This window comes from Oncorhynchus keta, chromosome 31, assembly GCF_023373465.1.
Source record: "Oncorhynchus keta strain PuntledgeMale-10-30-2019 chromosome 31, Oket_V2, whole genome shotgun sequence".
In the NCBI taxonomy this organism is placed as follows: Eukaryota; Metazoa; Chordata; class Actinopteri; order Salmoniformes; family Salmonidae; genus Oncorhynchus; species Oncorhynchus keta.
In genome coordinates, this window is record NC_068451.1 from 12,962,600 (window position 1) to 12,983,089 (window position 20,490).

Below are 20,490 nucleotides of genomic sequence, written 5' to 3' on the forward strand. Positions count from 1 at the left end.
TGTATGTTTGCTACGTTTTTTAGTGTAGGCTAAAAGTTCGTCTTGAATTAAGACATTAGAGCAGCCGACATTATCACGTTGTCGCATTTCATTCACATTCTTCCACCTTAGGTTATTGGCATGTTGTGTATGTAGCCTATAGGCTATATAACCTGTCGCCGTAAAAAAACATTATCCTAATTTCATGTTTAGCAGGCTAATTGCATAATAGTAGGCCTACAGAAACTACTCCGCAACACTGCCTAACAATATATTTTTACAAATATTAACAATTGTTTGGCTAAATTAAATCATTTTCTGAAAATCCTCTTCCCTTTCGTTGCAACTCTGAGTCTATATTAGCCTACTGATGAAAAAAAACATTGAAATGTGTGGTCATTCAGTTAATGCGATAAGGAACTCAATTGAGTCGCATTGAATGACCCTGCTATGAATCGAAAGTGATTGCATAGTATACATGACTGGAAGTGAGTTTTTTGCGTAGCCTACAGTTCAGTCCTTTTGACATAATTTAACCCGAAAAATAAATCGGATAACAACCAGATATTTTGGACGAGTTGACCTGTTAGCCCCGTTTCGCTTCTTATCCGACAATCTCGTCTTGCACAGGTTATTCATTGTCCTGGTTCGATATTTACACCATGGCGTTCGCTAAACTGGCAAATGTGCCCGCCCGGGCATTTGACAGTTTTTAACAGTTGAACACCCGCTGCGCACCGCTTTGCTTGCTGTCACGGGCACGGGGGTATGGTACATTAGCCTATATCTGTCCAGTGTAACACATACCACAACCTGACAACTACATAAACATTGTTTTTTAAGTACAGCTGTCGTGGGCGGTATTTGGGCTATAGCAAAGGCCCTAGGATCATATGTCCTATTGTTTTATGATTCGTTGCACACTCTGCTCATAGGTGTATGAAACGTTTTTTAAAACCATGGTGTGGTTTACATATACTTATCAATGCTATCACACAAATGTCAGTAATTCGACGTTTGTCCGATGACGCAGCCACGTTGGAAGGTTGTGTTATCACAAAGTGCTGTGCTCATCATTGTGTGTGCAGTAGGCTTATGACTTCCCTCACATTGCCGAAAAGAGGCATGTGATTCTGGTTGTGACTGGGCGCACGTTTCGGGTTGTTTACGGGAATGCACTGTGAACCTCGGTAAACATTTACCTGCGGAAAAGGTCTGCGAGCTTAAATAGGTTTCTCTATTTAGTGGTTGAAAGTTTCATTTATAGTTTCTAGAGTTGAGTCTGTTTTTTGCCCAGGGTATGAGTCGCACACACATCCGTTTCTCTCTGTGAAAAACAAGACAATCTCAGTCTTGTTACTTACACTATTGTCATTCTACACTATCGTTCAGTCTGAGTTAATGCAAAATTAAGATTTCCGAAATCTAATATTTGGGAAACGTGCATTTGAGTTATGAAGCAAACATTGTAGTAGTTTTATTACAGGAAGTGATGAAGTCATTGCATCATTTGACGTTTGTGATAGTGGCAGGCCAGCTCTATCTGGACACCAGTGTTTGATGGGCTAACTCTCACTCCCCTCTTTCCTTGCCTCATTGTCAGCAGTGTGTCAATGCCACTGGCCCCTGTTTCACTCTTAATGAAAAATACAATGTAATCAGTGGCATGTGCCAAATAGACCATGATTAGCTCTTCCTCTGGGTTAAGGAGGGTGACTGTCTGGTGGTGTTGATCATAACACGTGTCTGCCGTGTGGACAGTCCCTCCAGATGGCTGAGGGGGGAGTGTGTGTGTGTGTGTGCAGCGGATAGGCAAGATGAGGAGAGCTACTGCAATGCCTCAACCCCACCCTGCTCTACGCTGTAGGGGGGCTCGACCTGATGCATGCCACGCGTCTACACACACAGGTCCCTCAGCCCAAACGGGATAAAGGCTTGGTCTAACCCCCCACCCCCCCTCTAACTCTTTCCAGAACAACACCCAAATCCACTGTGCCTCCTCCGCGCACACACGTTTTGAGGAAAGTTCAAGCGGATACAAGCTTTGTTTTACACACACACACACACACACACACACACACACACACACACACACACACACACACACACACACACACACACACACACACACACGCCACATGAAATGGTCAATAACAATCTTCTTGCTATGATCTTGTGAGAGGCATCCTGTAGACCGGAATTAAAACATATTGTGACAAAGGGGAGAAAATCAGTGACACTCCAGATCAACTCTCAAGATAAGATCCACTGCTGTTGTGGGGAAAGTTTTGGGAAGATTGATTGTGATATTCAAACTCTCTCACAATGTGAATAACAGTCAGGGTGTTTGAATGAGAAATGGACAGTGTAGCCAGTACTTCTCTTTTTGTGACAACAAGAACATGAAAAGCAGGACCGTTAAGCTGTATCTGCTATGAAGTCAATAAAGTTTGCCTCTTGTCTCAGAGGGAACCAGGAATTTGGAATGGCTGCTAATCTCACCTGTGGTTTAGCCACCCATTCCACCCACTCTTGTCCTCACCGCCTTTCTCTTCTTTCTTTTCATAATCCCTACCTCCTTCTGATGTGTTGGCACCACAATTATGCTGTGTGTGTTATACTCTTAGCCCTGATAGGAGCCCTCTGTAAAACTAACAGAGACAGGAGGTCCCCATGCCCTTTGTGTGCCCCCCCCCCCCTCTCCTCCAGGCATGCAGGCCACATTAAATACCCTCCTCGGCCTGCGCATAAACAAAAAGAGCCATTTGACTTCAGAGCAGAGGGACCCCTCCCTACTCCCCCAGCCTCAGGCCTGCCTGCGCCCCCTCCTTCCTTTACAGTTTAAGCAGAGAGAGGGATGAGGAGATGGGAAAGGGATCAGGAGAGCCTACTGGGCCCAGATTGTTCCTAGTGAGCAAGCGGGTAGGGATGGACCACATGTGACTTTCAAAAGGGAAAAGATGTTATTTTCCCTCTTGTTTTTTTGTTTAGTTGAAATCTTGTTTTTCTGGAGGGAGGGAGATGTTTTTTTCGGTAGGGGTTGGTCGCTACAGAGCATGATCATGTAGACCAGCTGGGGTGCAGATCGTGTGTGTTTGGGGCCGGTGGGTCGTCTGTTGGCAGGAAGGAGTAGGCAGCGAGTGATGTGGTCAACTCTCTGTCACCAGTGGGAGGGGAGAAAGAAAGGAAGAGGGAGGGATTGAAGACCCGGTTCTGTCTTTCTCTCCCTCCCTGCCCTCCTCCCCTGCCTCATGTTTTATTTTCTTCATTATCATTCTTCATTAGGCCTCGCTCCACTCTGCCCCACTCAAGACTAATGTCAATCAAGTGAGGGAGAGTAGGGGATTTCCAGTTGAATTCCAGGACATGGTTGCTTGCTTTGAGTGGGCTTTGCTACGAGGATCTGATATACAGACCACGGATGGAGAAAGAGGAATAGATGGAGGAGAGACAAAGTGTTGTATTTAACCAGGGTCAGCAAGCCCTGGTCTTTTTATGCTTCAGTTTATTACCAGAGGCGGAGAGGGGGATGTGTTGGTGAGACTTAGCCATGAGGCCAGTCCAGTGTCGCCCTCTAGAGGGTGTGTATCTGTGTGTGGAAGAGGAACGTCCATCCGCAGTTCTGTGCTGGGTAAACAGTATAGGGGCATTGAGTCACTGTCACAGGATGTCCTCCTTCTACATTAAGACTCATAAACACCCCCCTCTCCCCTAATCTGTGTGTTTGTGGGGGGTTGTTGATATATAATAGTTGCACCGTTACACAACAATCACCTATGTTGAGGGAATATGTTTTTTGAGACTTTGATTTGGAACTGGCAGTTTTTCGAAGACTGCAGGAGAATATTTGAATTTATGTTCAGGTGTGTGATGGTACTTTTATGTTCCAATCGACATTGTTGTGTGTTTGTTTTGTGTGAAGCAGCAAGGGCTCATGCCTCAGGTGAAAGCGGCTGTTATTTCCATAGGGCATTGTGCGTTTGTCACTGCTGCCCTGAATGAGCTGCAAGCGATCGTGTTCCTCATGGTGGTGGGCGGTCCTTGAGAGGGGGAGTGGAGACCGAATGAGGGCGGGACCACTGAGTGAATCAACATCTCCCTCACTTGTCAAGGGGCAGTCAGTTAAACAGAAGGCACTCACTGGAGCAGACACACACGCTCACACACACAGCACTCACACTCTGGAATAGTGCTTGGATCAGAGGGGGAGAGGGTGAACTGCACCTGTCCCACGTGTGCACACAAACACACTCACCCAGGTGATAGATCATTCGGCCCTATGTGTGGCTGGGACCAAAGCTTCTCGGTGAGTACGCTACTGAACCCTAGTCCACGGAGAAAAAGTATTGTAGAATTTTAAAAATATATATTATTTTGGTACTTTCACTTTATTTTTAGGAAACATTTACTATATATTTTTCCTAAATTATATTTATTAGTTTTGAGGATTTTCATTTAAAGTTGTGTATTACTTTTGTTTAGCTTGTAATAAGAATCGAACAAATACTTTTCTAAAGGAATCCAGTGACAACAAATATGAAGGTTTATTTTATGACTTATTTATTTAAGTCATAAGGTTTTCTCCTTGTTTGTCTGGCCACTCCATTATGCAATGAGTTTGTTAAACTTTCAATATATTGTGTAATAGAATATTTAAATGCAATCATTTTTAGTATTGAGATGGTTTAAATTGTTAAAAGCTTATTGTAGTTTGTCCACTTCAGCAGAATTATTTTAATTATTAAAATTCCAGAAATTGTCATTGGTTATAGCTTGCTTAAATTTGAAGCTTGTATTTTCAAAGTCTGTTTTTAAACGATATTAGTAGTGTTATTCGAATATTTGAACAGAAGTGTGTGTGGGGGGAATAAATCAGTTGCTTTTGGCCAGGTTCTCAGTTTCAGTATTAGTTTTGCACAGCTGTCATAGAAAGATGTCTTTATTAGCAGGAACAGATTTTGACTAGTGTTTGGTATTATATTTAAATCCCTTTAAAGGATATTCATGAAATCAATGTCCAATAAATAATATCACAATATTAAATAGTTTGAAAGGATCTACTCTAAATTGAAACGCAATATCCTAGTTTGTTGTGTTATAATTTAATGTATGTAATTATTTGGGATATTGTTTGTCGTACAGTTTGTTTTTAAAAAATGTTGGAAAAGCGATTTGTTGTTCTGTTACTCTTCCGGAAGTTCATTGATTACACTAGTCTCCTAGGAACCTGTTTTGTTGGCTTGAGTGAATGTTGTTGAGTATAGGGTCATGTTGAATTTGGTCAAGGTTTGGGGAATTTTGTCAAGGTTTTAGTTGTGATTTAGTTTTGGAGATTGGAGGGTGAAATAGATTTCTGGTGTGGGTTATGGTACGTTTTTCCTGAATTCTGTGAGTGAGTGATGGCGTATCAGGTTGCATTTCAGTCTATCGGCCTTGAAATTTGACAATCTGTGACATACGATCATTTATTCTACGTACACATTTTTTTGTGTGTGTGAGATGGTCTTGGGTGGGGAGCGTTTGAAGTTTGTTTGTGCTGCTGTGGCCCCTCAAATGGAGAAGTTTGGCGCTCCCTCCCGACTGTCCCACACACACTTGGGGATGATTTGCCGGTTCCGCTACTCTGCTTCCAATTTTAGCTCCATTCAGACCCAGACAGGATTTCCTTCCTCCGCCTTCCCCTGTTTGTCACTCTTTTTCCACCCTGGGGATGGAGAGGGATAGTGAGAGCGCATTAGGAAGAGGGGGATTAAGATACTGATGTTGACAGTTTGACAAGGAGGGAGAATGAAGAAGGGTAGGCTAGACGGACGTAGAGTTGGACAGAGTGGGAGAAGGGTACAGAGGGAATGGAGAAGGGTAGGTTGGACAGAGTGGGAGAAGGGTACAGAGGGAATGGAGAAGGGTAGGTTGGACAGAGTGGGAGAAGGGTACAGAGGGAATGGAGAAGGGTAGGTTGGACAGAGTGGGAGAAGGGTACAGAGGGAATGGAGAAGGGTAGGTTGGACAGAGTGGGAGAAGGGTACAGAGGGAATGGAGAAGGGTAGGTTGGACAGAGTGGGAGAAGGGTACAGAGGGAATGGAGAAGGGTAGGTTGGACAGAGTGGGAGAAGGGTACAGAGGGAATGGAGAAGGGTAGGTTGGACAGAGTGGGAGAAGGGTACAGAGGGAATGGAGAAGGGTAGGTTGGACAGAGTGGGAGAAGGGTACAGAGGGAATGGAGAAGGGTAGGTTGGACAGAGTGGGAGAAGGGTACAGAGGGAATGGAGAAGGGTAGGTTGGACAGAGTGGGAGAAGGGTACAGAGGGAATGGAGAAGGGTAGGTTGGACAGAGTGGGAGAAGGGTACAGAGGGAATGGAGAAGGGTAGGTTGGACAGAGTGGGAGAAGGGTACAGAGGGAATGGAGAAGGGTAGGTTGGACAGAGTGGGAGAAGGGTAGGTTGGACAGAGTGGGAGAAGGGTAGGTTGGACAGAGTGGGAGAAGGGTACAGAGGGAATGGAGAAGGGTAGCGTGGCTGGCCCTGACCTTATGCCAGCTTACATAGCCCACAGAAAGGACTCGCAGCTTGGCTGCCATTGACCAATGACTTGTGCAGATAGGTTGACCAATCTGTCTTGCCCTGAGACACTAGCCAGATCAGCATACAGTATATAACACATACATACTCTTGGGTCACAACTCATCTGTAATAAAACATTCATAGACTTTTCACTCTGGATTCAATAAGTTTTTATGTAACTTATTTGAATAGAGTTGATGGTTTCCTGTGATTGAGTGTTTCCCTCTAAGTAGAGAGTAGTGGGGATCAGACTGTCCTGGGCTGGAGGCTAGTGGGGTCGGTCGACTGTGGCTCTTGTTCCCACAGAGAGAGCACAGACACTGTCTGCTTAGTCAGCCAGTCTCAAAGGAACTCGCCACTCACTGACTCATACTGGATAATAACGCTCCCCCCTTCTTTTTCTCCCCCTTGTCTTTCTTTCTGTTCTTTATCTCATCTCTCCCCTTCTACATTTTTTTCCTTCTCTCCTTCTGTCTGTTTCTCTTGATCTTTTTTTTCTCTCACTCGCTCTCCCTTTCTCAGGCTACCTCTCATAGCTCGGCCATGTTGACTACTGAGGGGGCCCACACCGTAGAGCACGACGTCATCAAAATGGACACAGAACCCCACAGGGACACGGAAACTCAGATGGGCACAGGATCCAAAATGGCCACCGACACAGACTCTAAGATGGACGAGGCGGATATGATGAAGTGGACGGAGGCAGAGTTTGAGGAGAAGTGTACCTACATTGTCAAGGATACTCTACGGGAGGCAGGAACGGAGAGCGAGGGGTTAACGAGAGCAGAGGCCTCGCTGCCTCGTAACCTGGCCTTCAAACAACTAGCGGAATCCAAAGAGGTAGGAGGACACGTGTGTGTACATATATAAATACACACACCGTCTGTAAACCCATATGCCCCCCCCAAACTCGCATGACTCCACTTTAGGTCAAATATGACAGCAGGAGAAATGTCAGCCAGGGAAAATTGTGGTGAGCAGCGTGTCTCGTTGTAAAAGATCGCACACTGGAGCACAGCGACGACCTGTATGTGTTTTAGGAGCGGTGTGTAAGTCCAGTGTGGAGGGGAATTCACACACACTCTCTCTGAGGTGTGATGCAGGTTGCTACAGAGCCTCCGCAGTGAGAAATGAGCTCCCACCCATCCATGAAGAGTCAAAGCTCCTGCTGTTGACAGAAGCTTCATCAACACATCCATTTTCCATACCTGTCTCTGTCTATCCCTCGATGTTCTCACACTTTGTCGCGCTGTCTCTTCTATCCCCTAGAGGGCGCACTAGTCAATCCTACACTAGACCAGACCCAGCTCTCCCTACCTGTCCAACTCTGTCCAAATATCACCTTCTTCACAACCCGAACTGATCCCCAGTCTGAACTGTTGAACACTGTAGAATATGTGTGAGGGGTCACGAGGTTAGGTGGGGGAGCGTGTTGCGTTTTGTGGTTTTAACCTGATCAAGACCGCATGATTTGGTTGCAATTAATAGATTTTCTCGTCATTGCTCATCTGTTTCTTATCACCCTGTGTGTGTGAGAATGAGTGTTTCCCACCGCGTTTGTTTATGACCTGATTCGGTATCAGTCAATATTTATCACCTTCAAAGAAGGGTCCACTAAGATTGATAGAGGAAAATGAGAGGATGTGGAAAGAATATAGCATTTACCAGTGATCAAATGATATTGACTTAGTCATTTAGAGAGCATTGTAAAGTCCGTTAATAAGTTATCCTCAAAACACCCCTAATCTTGAGACATGGTCTGGCCCTGGGGTGGAAATGGGAAGGGGGATTTCCCAATCCTTTAGGGGGTGGGTGTTTTGTGTAGCATGTGCATGAAGGGGGAAAGGGTGTGTGTGTGTGTGCAAGTGTAGACTGTGTAGGGGGTTTGGTGAATACATCAGAGTTTATCATGGTTAGGAGATAAGCTGAACGTCTAGGTTTGATAATCCCTCAGTTTCAGACGGATGCACTTCCCTTGCTGTTCTTCCTCCCTCCCATTTCAATTTTTTTCCCTTCTATTTTTAATGTAAATTGTTTTGCAAGGAACAAAAGCGCTTCAATATCAGGTGTGGATATCTTCTTCTAAGGTGAACCGTCTATTTAGATAATGAGTTGTTTTGATGTGGTAGGGTGTGTTGTGTGGTTAGGAGAGTGGGTGTCAGAGGGAGTGGCCCTGTGGTCAATTAGAAAGGAACAGAGAAGGTGAGGAGGGCGAGATGCTTTGTGTCACAACCTGGCTGAGATAGAGGAAACTCTTTACCTCAGGGTGTCTAACTCTTCCTGTTGCCACTGGATAAAGGTTAGGTGTGTTGCTTATGTTCACACACTTAAAACACACAGCAAATGTGGCTTGAGGAAAAAGTGTGACTGTCCAATTCCCACCTTAGGCCACAGATTCTTTCTAGTACAGAGTAGTAATTAAACACACACGGAGAGGGAGGCAGCCTTGTTTGTTGATTTGATCATGATGGGTTCTTCCGGCAGTCTTCATGTGAAGACTGTGACCTCCTGGCAGGATGTGATAACGTAAATCCTCTAACCACAGAACACACACACACTTCAACTAATGGTCTTTATCGCTGTCCTGTAGGTGATTGGAGTGGCCAGCAGAGAGTACATCCCCAAAGGAACACGCTTCGGCCCCTTGGTGGGTCAGATTTACACTGCAGACAGCGTCCCCAAAGACGCCAACAGGAAGTACTTCTGGAGGGTGAGTGGTTTTCCCTCCTGTCCACTAACACACACACACACACAGCGAGAGCTTCACTTTCAGTAAAAGACAGCCACAGAGGAAGAAAAACAATCATAGGTCATTTCCTGTTCCACTGACTGAGTGTGACGTCACGGCCAGGGTCTCTGCATTCTGAAGAAGTTTGTGTGGAGACAGAAGGGGTTTTCTCTCTAATCATTCTGAGACTAAGGCTCTCCACTGTGTGTGGTACATCCTGTGTGTATGCAGTTTTTATACACATACTTGTCTCAGACACACACACACACACCCTCAACACCTATTTCATCATGATACATCTGCTGGGTGAAGCCTGCTGTTCAATAGTGGTTGTCTGATCAGTAAGTGTGGCAGCTAGTACAGTAAGAACTGTAGTGGAACAATGGTGGAGGAATATGACTATTTTACACTGTACACAGGAACAGTGCTTCAGTGTCACTTCCAGGAACAATGACAATGTAGCACTCGTACAATGTAGCAGCCCCCCCCACACACACACAGGCACTCACCGAGATTCAACAACATCCCAAAGCAATGTGTTCTATTCATGTCCCTTGCTCAGGCAAGCCACGACAACACAGTTATAGGCCTCTCTCTCTCGATGATGATGTTGATGGCCACAATCAGATAGGAGAGAGACTGGTCTATGAGTGGGGAAAGATTCAGAATGAGTGTCGTTGACACTGTCGGCGTGACGTATTCTCTGACTCAACTCTTTTGGACATGTATAAGAGAGGAGAGGCTCCTACTCGCTGTCTCACCATCTCTGTCTGTATAACTGGCTATAAGGTCTGGAGTGTAGGAGGGGAGAGATTTAACGAGTCTACACTTTAATGATATTACACTCGCGCTGCTGAAAATATGATTTGTCGACATATTTAGCCGTTACTCGGCACTGTTTTTCTGGAGCGTTCTAAACTTGCCATTGAGACTTCCTTGCCCGTTAACCTTTGACCATTTCCCAACTCTCCGTCTCGTCAGATCTACTCGCAGGGTGACTTCCACCACTTTGTGGACGGCCTGGACGAGGAGCGGTCTAACTGGATGCGCTACGTCAACCCGGCCCACTCGGCGGGGGAGCAGAACCTGGCGGCGTGCCAGAATGGCACGAACATCTACTTCTACACGGTGAGGGCCATCCCCCCTGGCACCGAGCTGCTGGTGTGGTACTGCCCAGAGTTCGCTGACCGCCTCCACTACCCGCCCTCTGGAGAGCTCATGATGCAGAAACTCAGTAAGACCTTTCATATGAAACCTTATTACATGGATGTTATACCATAGTAATAACACTGTAAACTGTCAGTTCTATAATGATGATCATATACTGTATGCAATGCTTTATTACATAGTAATAACACTGTATCCTTGGAAGTATAGTGTACTATTGGTGTTAAGTTAATCAACTTTCCATGGTCATCTTGAGTGTGAGTTGTTTTATTTAGCACCTACCTGCTCGGTGTTGGTGTGTGTCGTGAGAGTGTATATTTGTGAGAGCCTGACAGTGTTTCTGAGGGGAGCCACGTCTCCTTCCCCTCTGAACATCAGCCTGGCATTACCACACACAGCCCCTCGACCTTTCATCTCTGTCAGCGCCACCATTGCGTGTGTGTGGTCACTCTGGTCATAAATAAAGTCAATCGGCTAAATGCAAATATGAGTAAGTGTGTGAGGAACCAAAAAAAAAAAGAGTGCGGTGGATTGGAGGGAAAAAAAGAGTGAGCGAGATAGAGAGAGCGCCAGACAGAGTAGGGATGGGAGGAGCCAGCATTCTGCCTCCAGGTGTAGTAGGTAGTGACTACAGTTCCCCGGGAGATGCACATCTCCTGGGGCAGAGAGACACAGGGTCCTGGGTGCCCTCATGGTTCTGGCCCCTACTCTTTCTCTATGGCCCCTGTAATTAAACCACCCCGCTACTGCAGGGGTCCCTGTTGACCTGGGAATGACATCATACTCACCTCTTTCTGTTTTTCTTCTCTCTGTCTCGGTCCATCTCTCTCCCTGTGTCTTTCTCCATTAACCCAGTCATAGTAGAACCAGACGTGTGTGAGTCAGCAGAACTGGCTGGTCTGAAATGACTGAACTCAAGCTCTTCTCCCACTCGCTCTCCCTCTTTGTGTGACAGCTGTTTGTTTTTTTTCTCCATATTTGAGTGTGTGTGACAATCAATGACAATAAGTTTTGCACAGACATATGGCACCTGTTAGCATTTCCTGTTCTAAATGTGTGTTCGTTCAAACGCATACTATCCTACTCACACCCCCTCTCCCTTGCATGCAAGCACACACATACCCGGAGAGGCATTTCATTCCAACACACTCAACTCTTTTAATCTCAAAAGTGTGTGTGCGCACACGTGCCCCTGTGCGTGTTTGTGTGTGACGGGCTGACGGCTCCTTGGCATTCTCCCTAATTTATTTGGCACTTTAAAAGTGGAGAGACAGAGAAAAGGGAGGGAGGAGAGGAAGAAAAGCGTCTCCTCTATTGACTACTTGAACTTCCTGGCGGCGGGACTGTGCTGACAGATTGATATCTCCAAGATGGCCACCCTGTTTGTTTTCTGTAAGAAAGGAGGGGAAAGAGAGGAGGGCTGGGAGTGGTGTTATCTGAGAGGGAGGACAGGGAGGAGGAAAGGGGGGGGGGCACTGATAACCTCTGTTTACATACTGCCGCTGTAGTGGTGTGGGGGTCACTGTGTTGGTTGAAAGTCTGTCGAGTAATTCTGAGTGCTGGAAAGCTTAATGTATATACACGTTAGTGGACACACACACACAGATTCGTGACCCTCTAGTAAAGTTTCAATGGGTAGTAAATGGATGGAGGTTTCACAGGTGAGGATGTGCGAACCGACATGCAGAGGCATTTAGTGTGTGTAGCCTGGAAGCGACAAAGGCCTCTTTGTCATGGTGTGTGTGTGTGTGTGTGTGTGTGTGAGAGAGACAGGGGGAGAGAGTCAGGAGGAGAGGGCAGGTTGAGGCCAAACTTTGGAGAGGAAACTTTCAATCAGCCCTGCCCCCATTTGGATTTTATCTTGATTTTTATCTGCCCCCAGACCACCTCTACACACACACACACACACCCTGCCCAGAGGCAGTCGTCACGCCTCACTTCCTGTCTCTTAGCCCCCCGTGATCGTTCGTCAAATATGTCGCTCTAATTGGACCACTGGGTTACTGTGTTCCTAACCCCTCCTCCCCCCTCACACTCTACAGCTGAAAGACTATTATTTCTCCTAAGCTGAAGACGTGTCTAGATAAGTTTTTCTTCCTGTGGGCGCTTTAAAATGCTCCTGACACCAAATCAAAGGGAAACGTGGTCTTCAGTCAGAGGGAGAACAGTGTCTGACCTCTCTCTCTCTCTCTCAACCCTCTACAGAGCAGTCTCTGCTGGAAGCCAAGCAGCAGGCCAGTGAGGAGCATGTCAGCCGCAGCAGCGCCCCAGTCAAGATAGAACACAGTGTCTCCTCCATCCTCAGGGGCCCCACCACCTCCAGCAAGAGGGAGCCCAGCCGGCCACTGGCCACGCGACCCCGCTGTGCTGACAGCCCCGAGCGACCTCTGTACCCCCGTGCCCTCTACCTCCCATTCCGCCCCCACCCTCATCTGACTGAAGAGTTCCTGAGTTGTAAGACCAGCCCGGTACAGTTTGGTTACACAGCGATCAGATCACCAGGCAACCAGTCGTCAGCGACCCCAAGTCCGTCGGCGCGGAGCAGTCCGGAGAGTAGCCCCCACGGTAGCCCCGCAGCTCCCCAACCCACACCCCCAACCTCCTCTTTTTACTCCCGAGGTTTGGGTCCCTTCCAAGGCTACTCTCCACCAGCCGCCCCCCTTTCCTCGCCCTTCTACCCTCCCGGCCCGCACTACTCCCGCTACATGCTACCCCACCACTACCCACTACCTGGGGGTGGGGTGCCCACTGTTGGGGGCATGTTTCCAAGAATGTACCCTCTCTTCAGCAGCCTGCTGCCCCCCCACATGCCCCTGCTGCCTGGGGAGGCGGGGAGAAGGTTCTTACTGCCTGACTCCTCCCACCCCTCATTCTCCACCCACAGGGACTTCCTCCACTCCGCCCCCACCAGTGCCTTCTCGGCCGCCACCACCCTCAAGGACAAGGCCGGCCCCCACTACCCCAATCACCCCTACCCTGGCCATGCTCATCCTCACCCACACGGGCACCCCCACGCCCCCACCAGCGGCTCCCCTACAGCGGGCACGGCAGCCCCTAGCGAGCGTGTGCCCACCAAGCCTACCTCAGCCCTGCTGGGCAGTGCCAGCGGCCGGCAAGAGGAGGAGGCCATGAACCTGAGCAAGATGAAGCGGGGTGGTGGCTCTACAGGCTACAAGACCCTACCTTACCCACTCAAGAAGCAGAACGGCAAGATCAAGTACGAGTGTAACGTCTGCAGCAAGACCTTCGGCCAGCTCTCTAACCTCAAGGTGAGACTGGAGACATTCTGTTCGCTCCCTTCATTCCATGCATCCAGACTACTTTGTGTTCCCTTGCATTGAACCCAACTGACGTATCATTGTGTCCTTGCTGTATGTAGGTGCACTTGCGTGTCCACAGCGGTGAGCGACCCTTCAAGTGTTCGACCTGCAGTAAGGGCTTCACCCAGCTGGCCCACCTGCAGAAACACTTCCTGGTGCACACTGGAGAGAAGCCCCATGAGTGCTCGGTAAAGACCACCACAAATTCTATGCTAGCCTCTAAGTCTATTAAGCTAGCTAGCTGCAGCATATACATAAGCAACGCTGAACTTCCTCCTCTAACCCTTGTCCTCTTTCCCCCCCAGGTTTGCCATAAGCGCTTCAGCAGCACCAGCAACCTAAAGACCCACCTGCGCCTCCACTCGGGTGAGAAGCCCTACTCGTGCAAGCTCTGCCCTGCCAAGTTCACCCAGTTTGTCCACCTCAAGCTGCACAAGCGCCTTCACTCCCGCGAGCGGCCACACAAGTGCCCCCACTGCCACCGCCACTACATTCACCTGTGCAGCCTGCGGCTACACCTGAAGGGCTACTGTCTGGCTGCCGTCACCTCCTCAGGTGGCCCCACCCCCAGCCCCTCCACCCAGGAAGAGCTCCAGCGCATCAACGAGGAGATTGAGCGCTTCGACATGAGCGACCACGCTGAGAGGCTGGACCAGCTCCAGGGAGGGGTTGAGGTCGAGGCTGTCCTGGAGAAGCAGGTCCTGGGGATGCTGTGGAGGGAGATGGACCTCAAGACCTCCGGCTACCACCACCACAAGGGCGGCGCAAGCGAACTCCAGTCTACAGGTTGCGGCCTGTACAATTCAGTCAATGAGACGTCGGTTATCAAACTGCGCCGAAGCAGTCCACTTCTTCCTTCCAACGTCACGATCAAGCAGGAGTCCGAGGAACAGGCTTGAGCTCACCGTTTAAAGGACGTTGAGTCAGACTGTGGCTCTGAGAACTTGGTTAGCAGGAGCAACGAGTGTAAATATATTTTTGATGGTTGTAGCGACTGGGGTTTTCAAACTTTCAGGGACTTCTGTACTCAGGGCTCCAAGAGACAATGTCCCCAGACTACTAAACTGTTCCACTGTGTCCTACACTTAACACAGGACAATCATCCACCCTGGATTTCATATCATTATTATTACTATTATTTGTCTCTTTTCCAAGTGTTATTTTTGTTCAATTTGTTATATAACCTCCTTAATTTATTATGCAATTATTTTGTCTTCAAAAAGCAATATGTGGAAGTGATGTTGACAATGACCAGGTAATTCATTGTAATTGTACTGTTTATTTTCTTTTTTTTCTGGTTTTGATTTCACTCTGGGGCCATTTCTTTGTAATATACTTTCTCTCTCTCTGCCTGTATCTGTCCTGTGTGACCTGTTGAGAAGCAGGGGTGCCCACTTGTTTTTTTTATTTTTTATTTAAACAATATAGCAGGTTAAAAAAGGGTCAAAGGTCACAACTTTGTTTTGCCAAAGGTGAACACGAACTGTTGATTAGAAAGAAAAGGTGTTGCTTGACCTTCTGACCCTTCCAGCAAGCGTCCTTATGTCCACGCTCATCCTGAGCTCTACAAAAAAGGACTTTTTGTTTGTTTTGTATATTTTCAACAACAGTTACCTCAATGTGTGTATGATTGTATGCGTGTGAGTATGTGTGTGTCTGTTCAGAGGGAAACTGAAGGCAAGTGTGTTTCTATTTATTGCTTTTGCTACTTGAAGACTCCAAAATGAACTGGAGTGCAGCTCCACATGATCCAAAGTGCAGAGAAGTCTGCTCAATATGTAGCATATAAAGACTGAGTCCGGGAATCCCCCCGCCCACAGTCCAAGGGAACTTCAAAACACTGTCAATAGCAAAAGGAGACCAAGTAAACCTTCTCAAATGGGATTTGTCAGATTTGAGGCGAGTAACCAAAGTTTACTTGGCTTTAGTTTCAAACACACCAAAAAGAGACTTTTACAGAATCGAAAAGAAGACCAAGAGTACTGTTTGTCTGTGATGAAGTGTTAGCTCTTTAGCTGTGGTTTTGTAGTTTTTGTTTTGTTTCAGAAAAATGTATCCCCCTTCTCATTCTTAAATGGCACAGACCAAAGCACCTCGGCCTTCTTATGCACTGGCCCCTCCCCTTTATGACTTAATTGCCGGTGCTCCTCCCACTATTCAATATGATTGGACTGTTATGGCTGTAAGATGACATATGGTTTGTCTCCATAGCAACTGACCCCATGCCGGTGACCTGGAAGCAGTTGCACATCAGTCCCCATTCTTTTTTTTTCTCTCTCCTTCTCTTCCTCCAACCCTAAAGTATGACCAAAGTGTCCCCTTTCATCTTTAGCCCTAGAGGAGAGAAATTGAAAAAAAATACTGTCTGTTTACATAGTTATTTATGTGCAAAATGTAAATTTATGATAAATGTCCACAGTTCTAATCTGACTCTTTGTGTGAGTTTTTATCTGCCTCCTGTTTGGGGTATTGTGCTTTAGGAGAAGCAGCTAGCAGACATTAGGGTCTCAGTATTCTATGGCTTCTGATAGATCATGTTGCTTCCACCTCTCATGTAGCCCCAGATCAGTGATCATGGAGGAAAGGACAGAAGGAGAGATAGTTTTAACTAGCTAATGAGACACCACTTTGCCTCCGACATTATGAGGCATCATCAAAGTGGTAAGCATATGCCTTTTTGGTTTAAATCAAGACACTGGAAGAATTTCTAAGGGATGGAATGCATGGTGAATAGTGTATTTAGAAGACACACAAACCTTTCATAGACCTCAACACAAGATTTCTATGAATGTTCTAGTCATGCATGCATGGTCAGTATGTAGTAAAGAGGACTGAACGTTTGTCCATTAAAAAAATAAAAAGTTTATTGCGTGCCGTGCTAAACTAAAAGAGAGGAAACCTACCCCACGGCAATAGTAACTGTGGTTGGTCTTTTATCCTCAGTTTATCCTGCACCATTTCCTCATGAGCGTCTGCTCATTGAAAAAGTGGATAATTCAGTACAGACTGCAGGCTCTGTACAACCAAACCCACAGTGTAGTGTGTATATACAGCAGCATAACATACCTGTTTTCCTCCTGGTCAAGTAAAACAATGGTTTTAGGCAGTGTAAAAATACTAGACATCACCTTAACTGATTTCAGAGTAAGGCACATACAGGTAACTGCCAAAATAAAGGAAACACCATAAAGGGGTTGAGTGGACCTAACCCATAACAGATCCGCTTGAACCCTTGTTTACTTGTTTCAAGGCACAATCATAAACAAGCTCTATTATAATGTAAAAGTTAAGCTAGCTAGCACAGCTGAGCTATTCATGTTTCTGACCTAGCATTTATTTGGTGTATTTCAAGACTAGCTGGAATGTAGCCAGTACCATTTGACAAACTTGCTCCTGTTTTGTGAATCTTCTGCATTAGCAAACAAGAACTGTCGTCTGAGTTTGTAGCGTAGCCTACGTGCTCTTTGTCAAACCGAAAACATCCTATGCTCTCACCTTCTGACTCAATGGTTTTCGCTTTAACGTAGCATGGGCTATTTGGTCTCTCTCCAACATCCTATTATTACTATCAGGGAAACTGAACAATCAGATGTTGACACAGCAAGTTCCACTGCCCCAGCTACCATTAGCTACCATGACTTAGGGATGGTACTTTTTTTGACTGACTGAGTGGGTGAAAACAGACTTACTGGGCTTCCCTAAACCTAACCGGACCTCAACTGGTTGGTAATGTGAGTAACACGTTATTGGTTTATGGTGTTGTCGAACATTGTGAAATTAAATACTTTTGGGTGGAGTCACACTTGAGACACGCAAACATTGGTGCTATTCATGTTCCTAAATGAACATGGGATATAAATCTCTTAAACTCAGGTGGCAACATGTTGCCTCAAAACAGTATGGCTCTGGACCTTACAACTCTCCCTCTCTTTCACTGTCACAGACACACACACTCTGGCTGTGACAGAGGAGTAAATAAAGCTAAGCGATAGTTTACACACAAAAGTGTCAGTTGTATTTAGCGTCTCCATCTGCAAGTTAATGTTCTCTCCACAAGACTCTTTCGTTGTGTGTGTCTTAGTTTCTATCAATGAAACCGTAGACGAAACAGACCCCCCCCGACACACACACGCATATGCACACAACGAAATACCAACTTGCGAGTTCCCTTCCAGGCTGACGCCATCATGAGGATGTTTCCGGAAAACAAACCCTAGCTTTGCCATAAATATACTGTAACAAGGACAGCATTACGCAAGCAGAAGGGGGGGTCATCAAACTCAATGGGATGTGATACATCTCTCTCTGCCTCATAGAACTTCCCGAACCTGTCCCCTTTAGCCCATCTTGACAGGAAGTCGACCCCATTTTAGGACAAAAACAGAAACCAGATGAGGACCAGATGAGGACCAGAAGAGGCGAGCCGTAGTTACAGATAAGGACCAGAACACATGGTGACCGGGTCATATGGACCGCAGAGAAGGGAGAAATTATGAGCAGTACAGTACAGTTGGTAACTTGAACACATGGACAGACCACTGTGCAACTAGCATCTGGGAACCAAGGGGAACTGTGGTTGAATACAAAGGAGCAGCAAATGAAGCTCATCTGTCCCAATGAAGCTAGAGGCTGAACAAAGATGGCTACAGTGATGTAGTGCTGAGTCACCGCCATCGTGCATAGGTGGCATGCATCTGCATATGTGTGCAAGTATGTGAGTGTGTGTCTGTGCGAGGTGCAGATTTATCACAGATGTATATATTTAACCTTTATTTAACTAGGCAAGTCAGTTAAGAACAAATTCTTATCTACAATGACGGTCTACCCCGGCCAAACCCTCCCCTAACCCAGACGACACTGGGCCAATTGTGCGCCGCCCTGTGGGATACACCAGGCTTGAAAATATTTGCTGAGTAACTTTCTCTTGCTGAGACACCCAAAAAAATTAATTTATATGAATAAACATCTTTACATAATCATGAGAAAGGAATCTTCTATTCCCTTATGGGACTAGTGGCCCACAGATTTCCACAGTGTTGTCATCGGCCCTATCCAGATGACACAGATGGAGTAAGGATGGGAAGGGGAGTGAGTTGTTCGGGCATTATAGCAATTAGTGTTCTGCTGTGTGAATTTACGAGCCACGTGTGAAGCCCTCCGATTAAGAATTATGATTACCTTCCCTCGCTTCCTGCCACCAAACACCGCTCCTTTTGCCTCCCTCCCTCGATCCTGGCTCAGAACCTGTATGTGACACACACACACACACTCTCTCTCTCTCTCTCTCTCTCTTTCTCTCTCCATACCACATCATATGCACATATGCAAACAATATCCTTGCTACTTCAATGAGAGAGGTTATGTATTATGTGTGACTGTAACTGTGTGTGAAGGGGGCTTATAGCTGGTGCTATATATCAATGTGGGTGAATGTACTGTGAGCATGTATTGGTTCTGTGAGCAGGGCCCTAAATGAACACATGCCACCTGACAAATGCAGGTAGATTTTGGCATTGGTGGGTAAAATGTCTATTTCACCAGCCAAGTTGGAGGGTGGTCAGTGGTCCAAAGTGCGAGCATTTCAATCGCATTTGTGAATATAAATAGTAAATGATGATCACATTTATAGCTAAATAAATGTTGCAGTAGTTGTTTTAAAAGTATTTATTCTGTTTTGTTAAATTTCATAGCTGGTAAATTAATTGCACAAAGTCAAAGAACTACGATCCAGCTGATTCAAATAATCAAAGCATGATGACTAGTTGGTTATTTGAATCAGCTGTGTAGAGCGCTGCTGGACCGACTGTGGGAAACTCTGCTTTTGCTTATCCCACCTCGCGCTGCAACACTGCCTGGCTGGGGGCTGTGTGCAAGATTCCTTTTTAGAAGCGTTGCGCACAGGCATAAAAATGTGTCTAATTTACTTGGAACGCACGTCAACTGAAATAATACTTTGTTCTTGTGTTTCTTGGCTGTTTACATTGTTTTGTTCACAAGCCACGTTGTTTTTAAATGTTTGCGTTTCAACTGCTAAAGAGAGGACAACGCAACTATTAGTCAGATTCTCAATCTCACAGGTACATGAATCTCTCGTCACGTTACCACGTTAACCTCCCACCTTTTCTGTTCGATTTTTTTGTTGGTCAAAATAACGTTAATGAAAATATGTAATTCATTGTTATTTTAATATGTTGGTAATAGTTTTGTAAAAGCAATTAGGCAAGCGAGGCAGTGCTGTATAATGAATATAGTCACATGCAGATGAAGCCCGACGCGATAGACAAGGGCCAGTCAACCCATTTTACCTGCGACTGTATTTATGATACAGAATCGCCTTTTGTATTCCCCAAGGCTTAATTATCCACCTCATTTTCGAAAGGTGCGATAGGCACAGCCAAACAACGGAAGTGATGTATTTGTATTTTTTATTAACAAACAAATATCAACAATGTTCACTAATAAAACAAGTTTTAATTGCCTTTTTGTTTTTCATTTTAGTTGAAGTAGTGCCATACTGTTTAAATGTATTTATAAAGTGAACAAAGTTAGGTTTTGAATTAGGTAATTTACATTTGTTAAAGGGGTATGTGAACATTTTTGTTTCATCTGTGATATTTATAGGCTCAGGTCACAGAAAATGATATGAAATTAAACAATATACCACATTAATTTTCATTAGTAATACATTTATTATTTTAGAAACATTACAAAGCATGCTCATCTGTGTTGTTTTAT

The 20,490-nt window shown here is 45.9% G+C and overlaps 1 protein-coding gene across 2 annotated transcripts in view; it reads left to right on the plus strand.

Moving 5' to 3' along the window:
- Positions 1–16,185, plus strand: part of LOC118364053 (PR domain zinc finger protein 1-like) — a 16,780-nt gene extending 595 nt beyond the window's left edge. The window contains exons 1-7 of one of the 2 annotated variants that reach the window (XM_052489609.1): positions 4,113–4,285; positions 7,063–7,380; positions 9,131–9,250; positions 10,250–10,502; positions 12,641–13,704; positions 13,815–13,943; positions 14,061–16,185. In XM_052489609.1, the coding sequence (XP_052345569.1) occupies positions 4,259–4,285; positions 7,063–7,380; positions 9,131–9,250; positions 10,250–10,502; positions 12,641–13,704; positions 13,815–13,943; positions 14,061–14,654 (2,505 nt within the window). In that variant the 5' untranslated portion in view covers positions 4,113–4,258 and the 3' untranslated portion in view covers positions 14,655–16,185. Of the gene's footprint in view, positions 1–4,112; positions 4,286–7,062; positions 7,381–9,130; positions 9,251–10,249; positions 10,503–12,640; positions 13,705–13,814; positions 13,944–14,060 lie in introns of those variants that run through there. The other variant, XM_052489610.1, reaches the window with a different exon arrangement.
- The last annotated feature ends 4,305 nt before the right edge of the window (positions 16,186–20,490 follow it).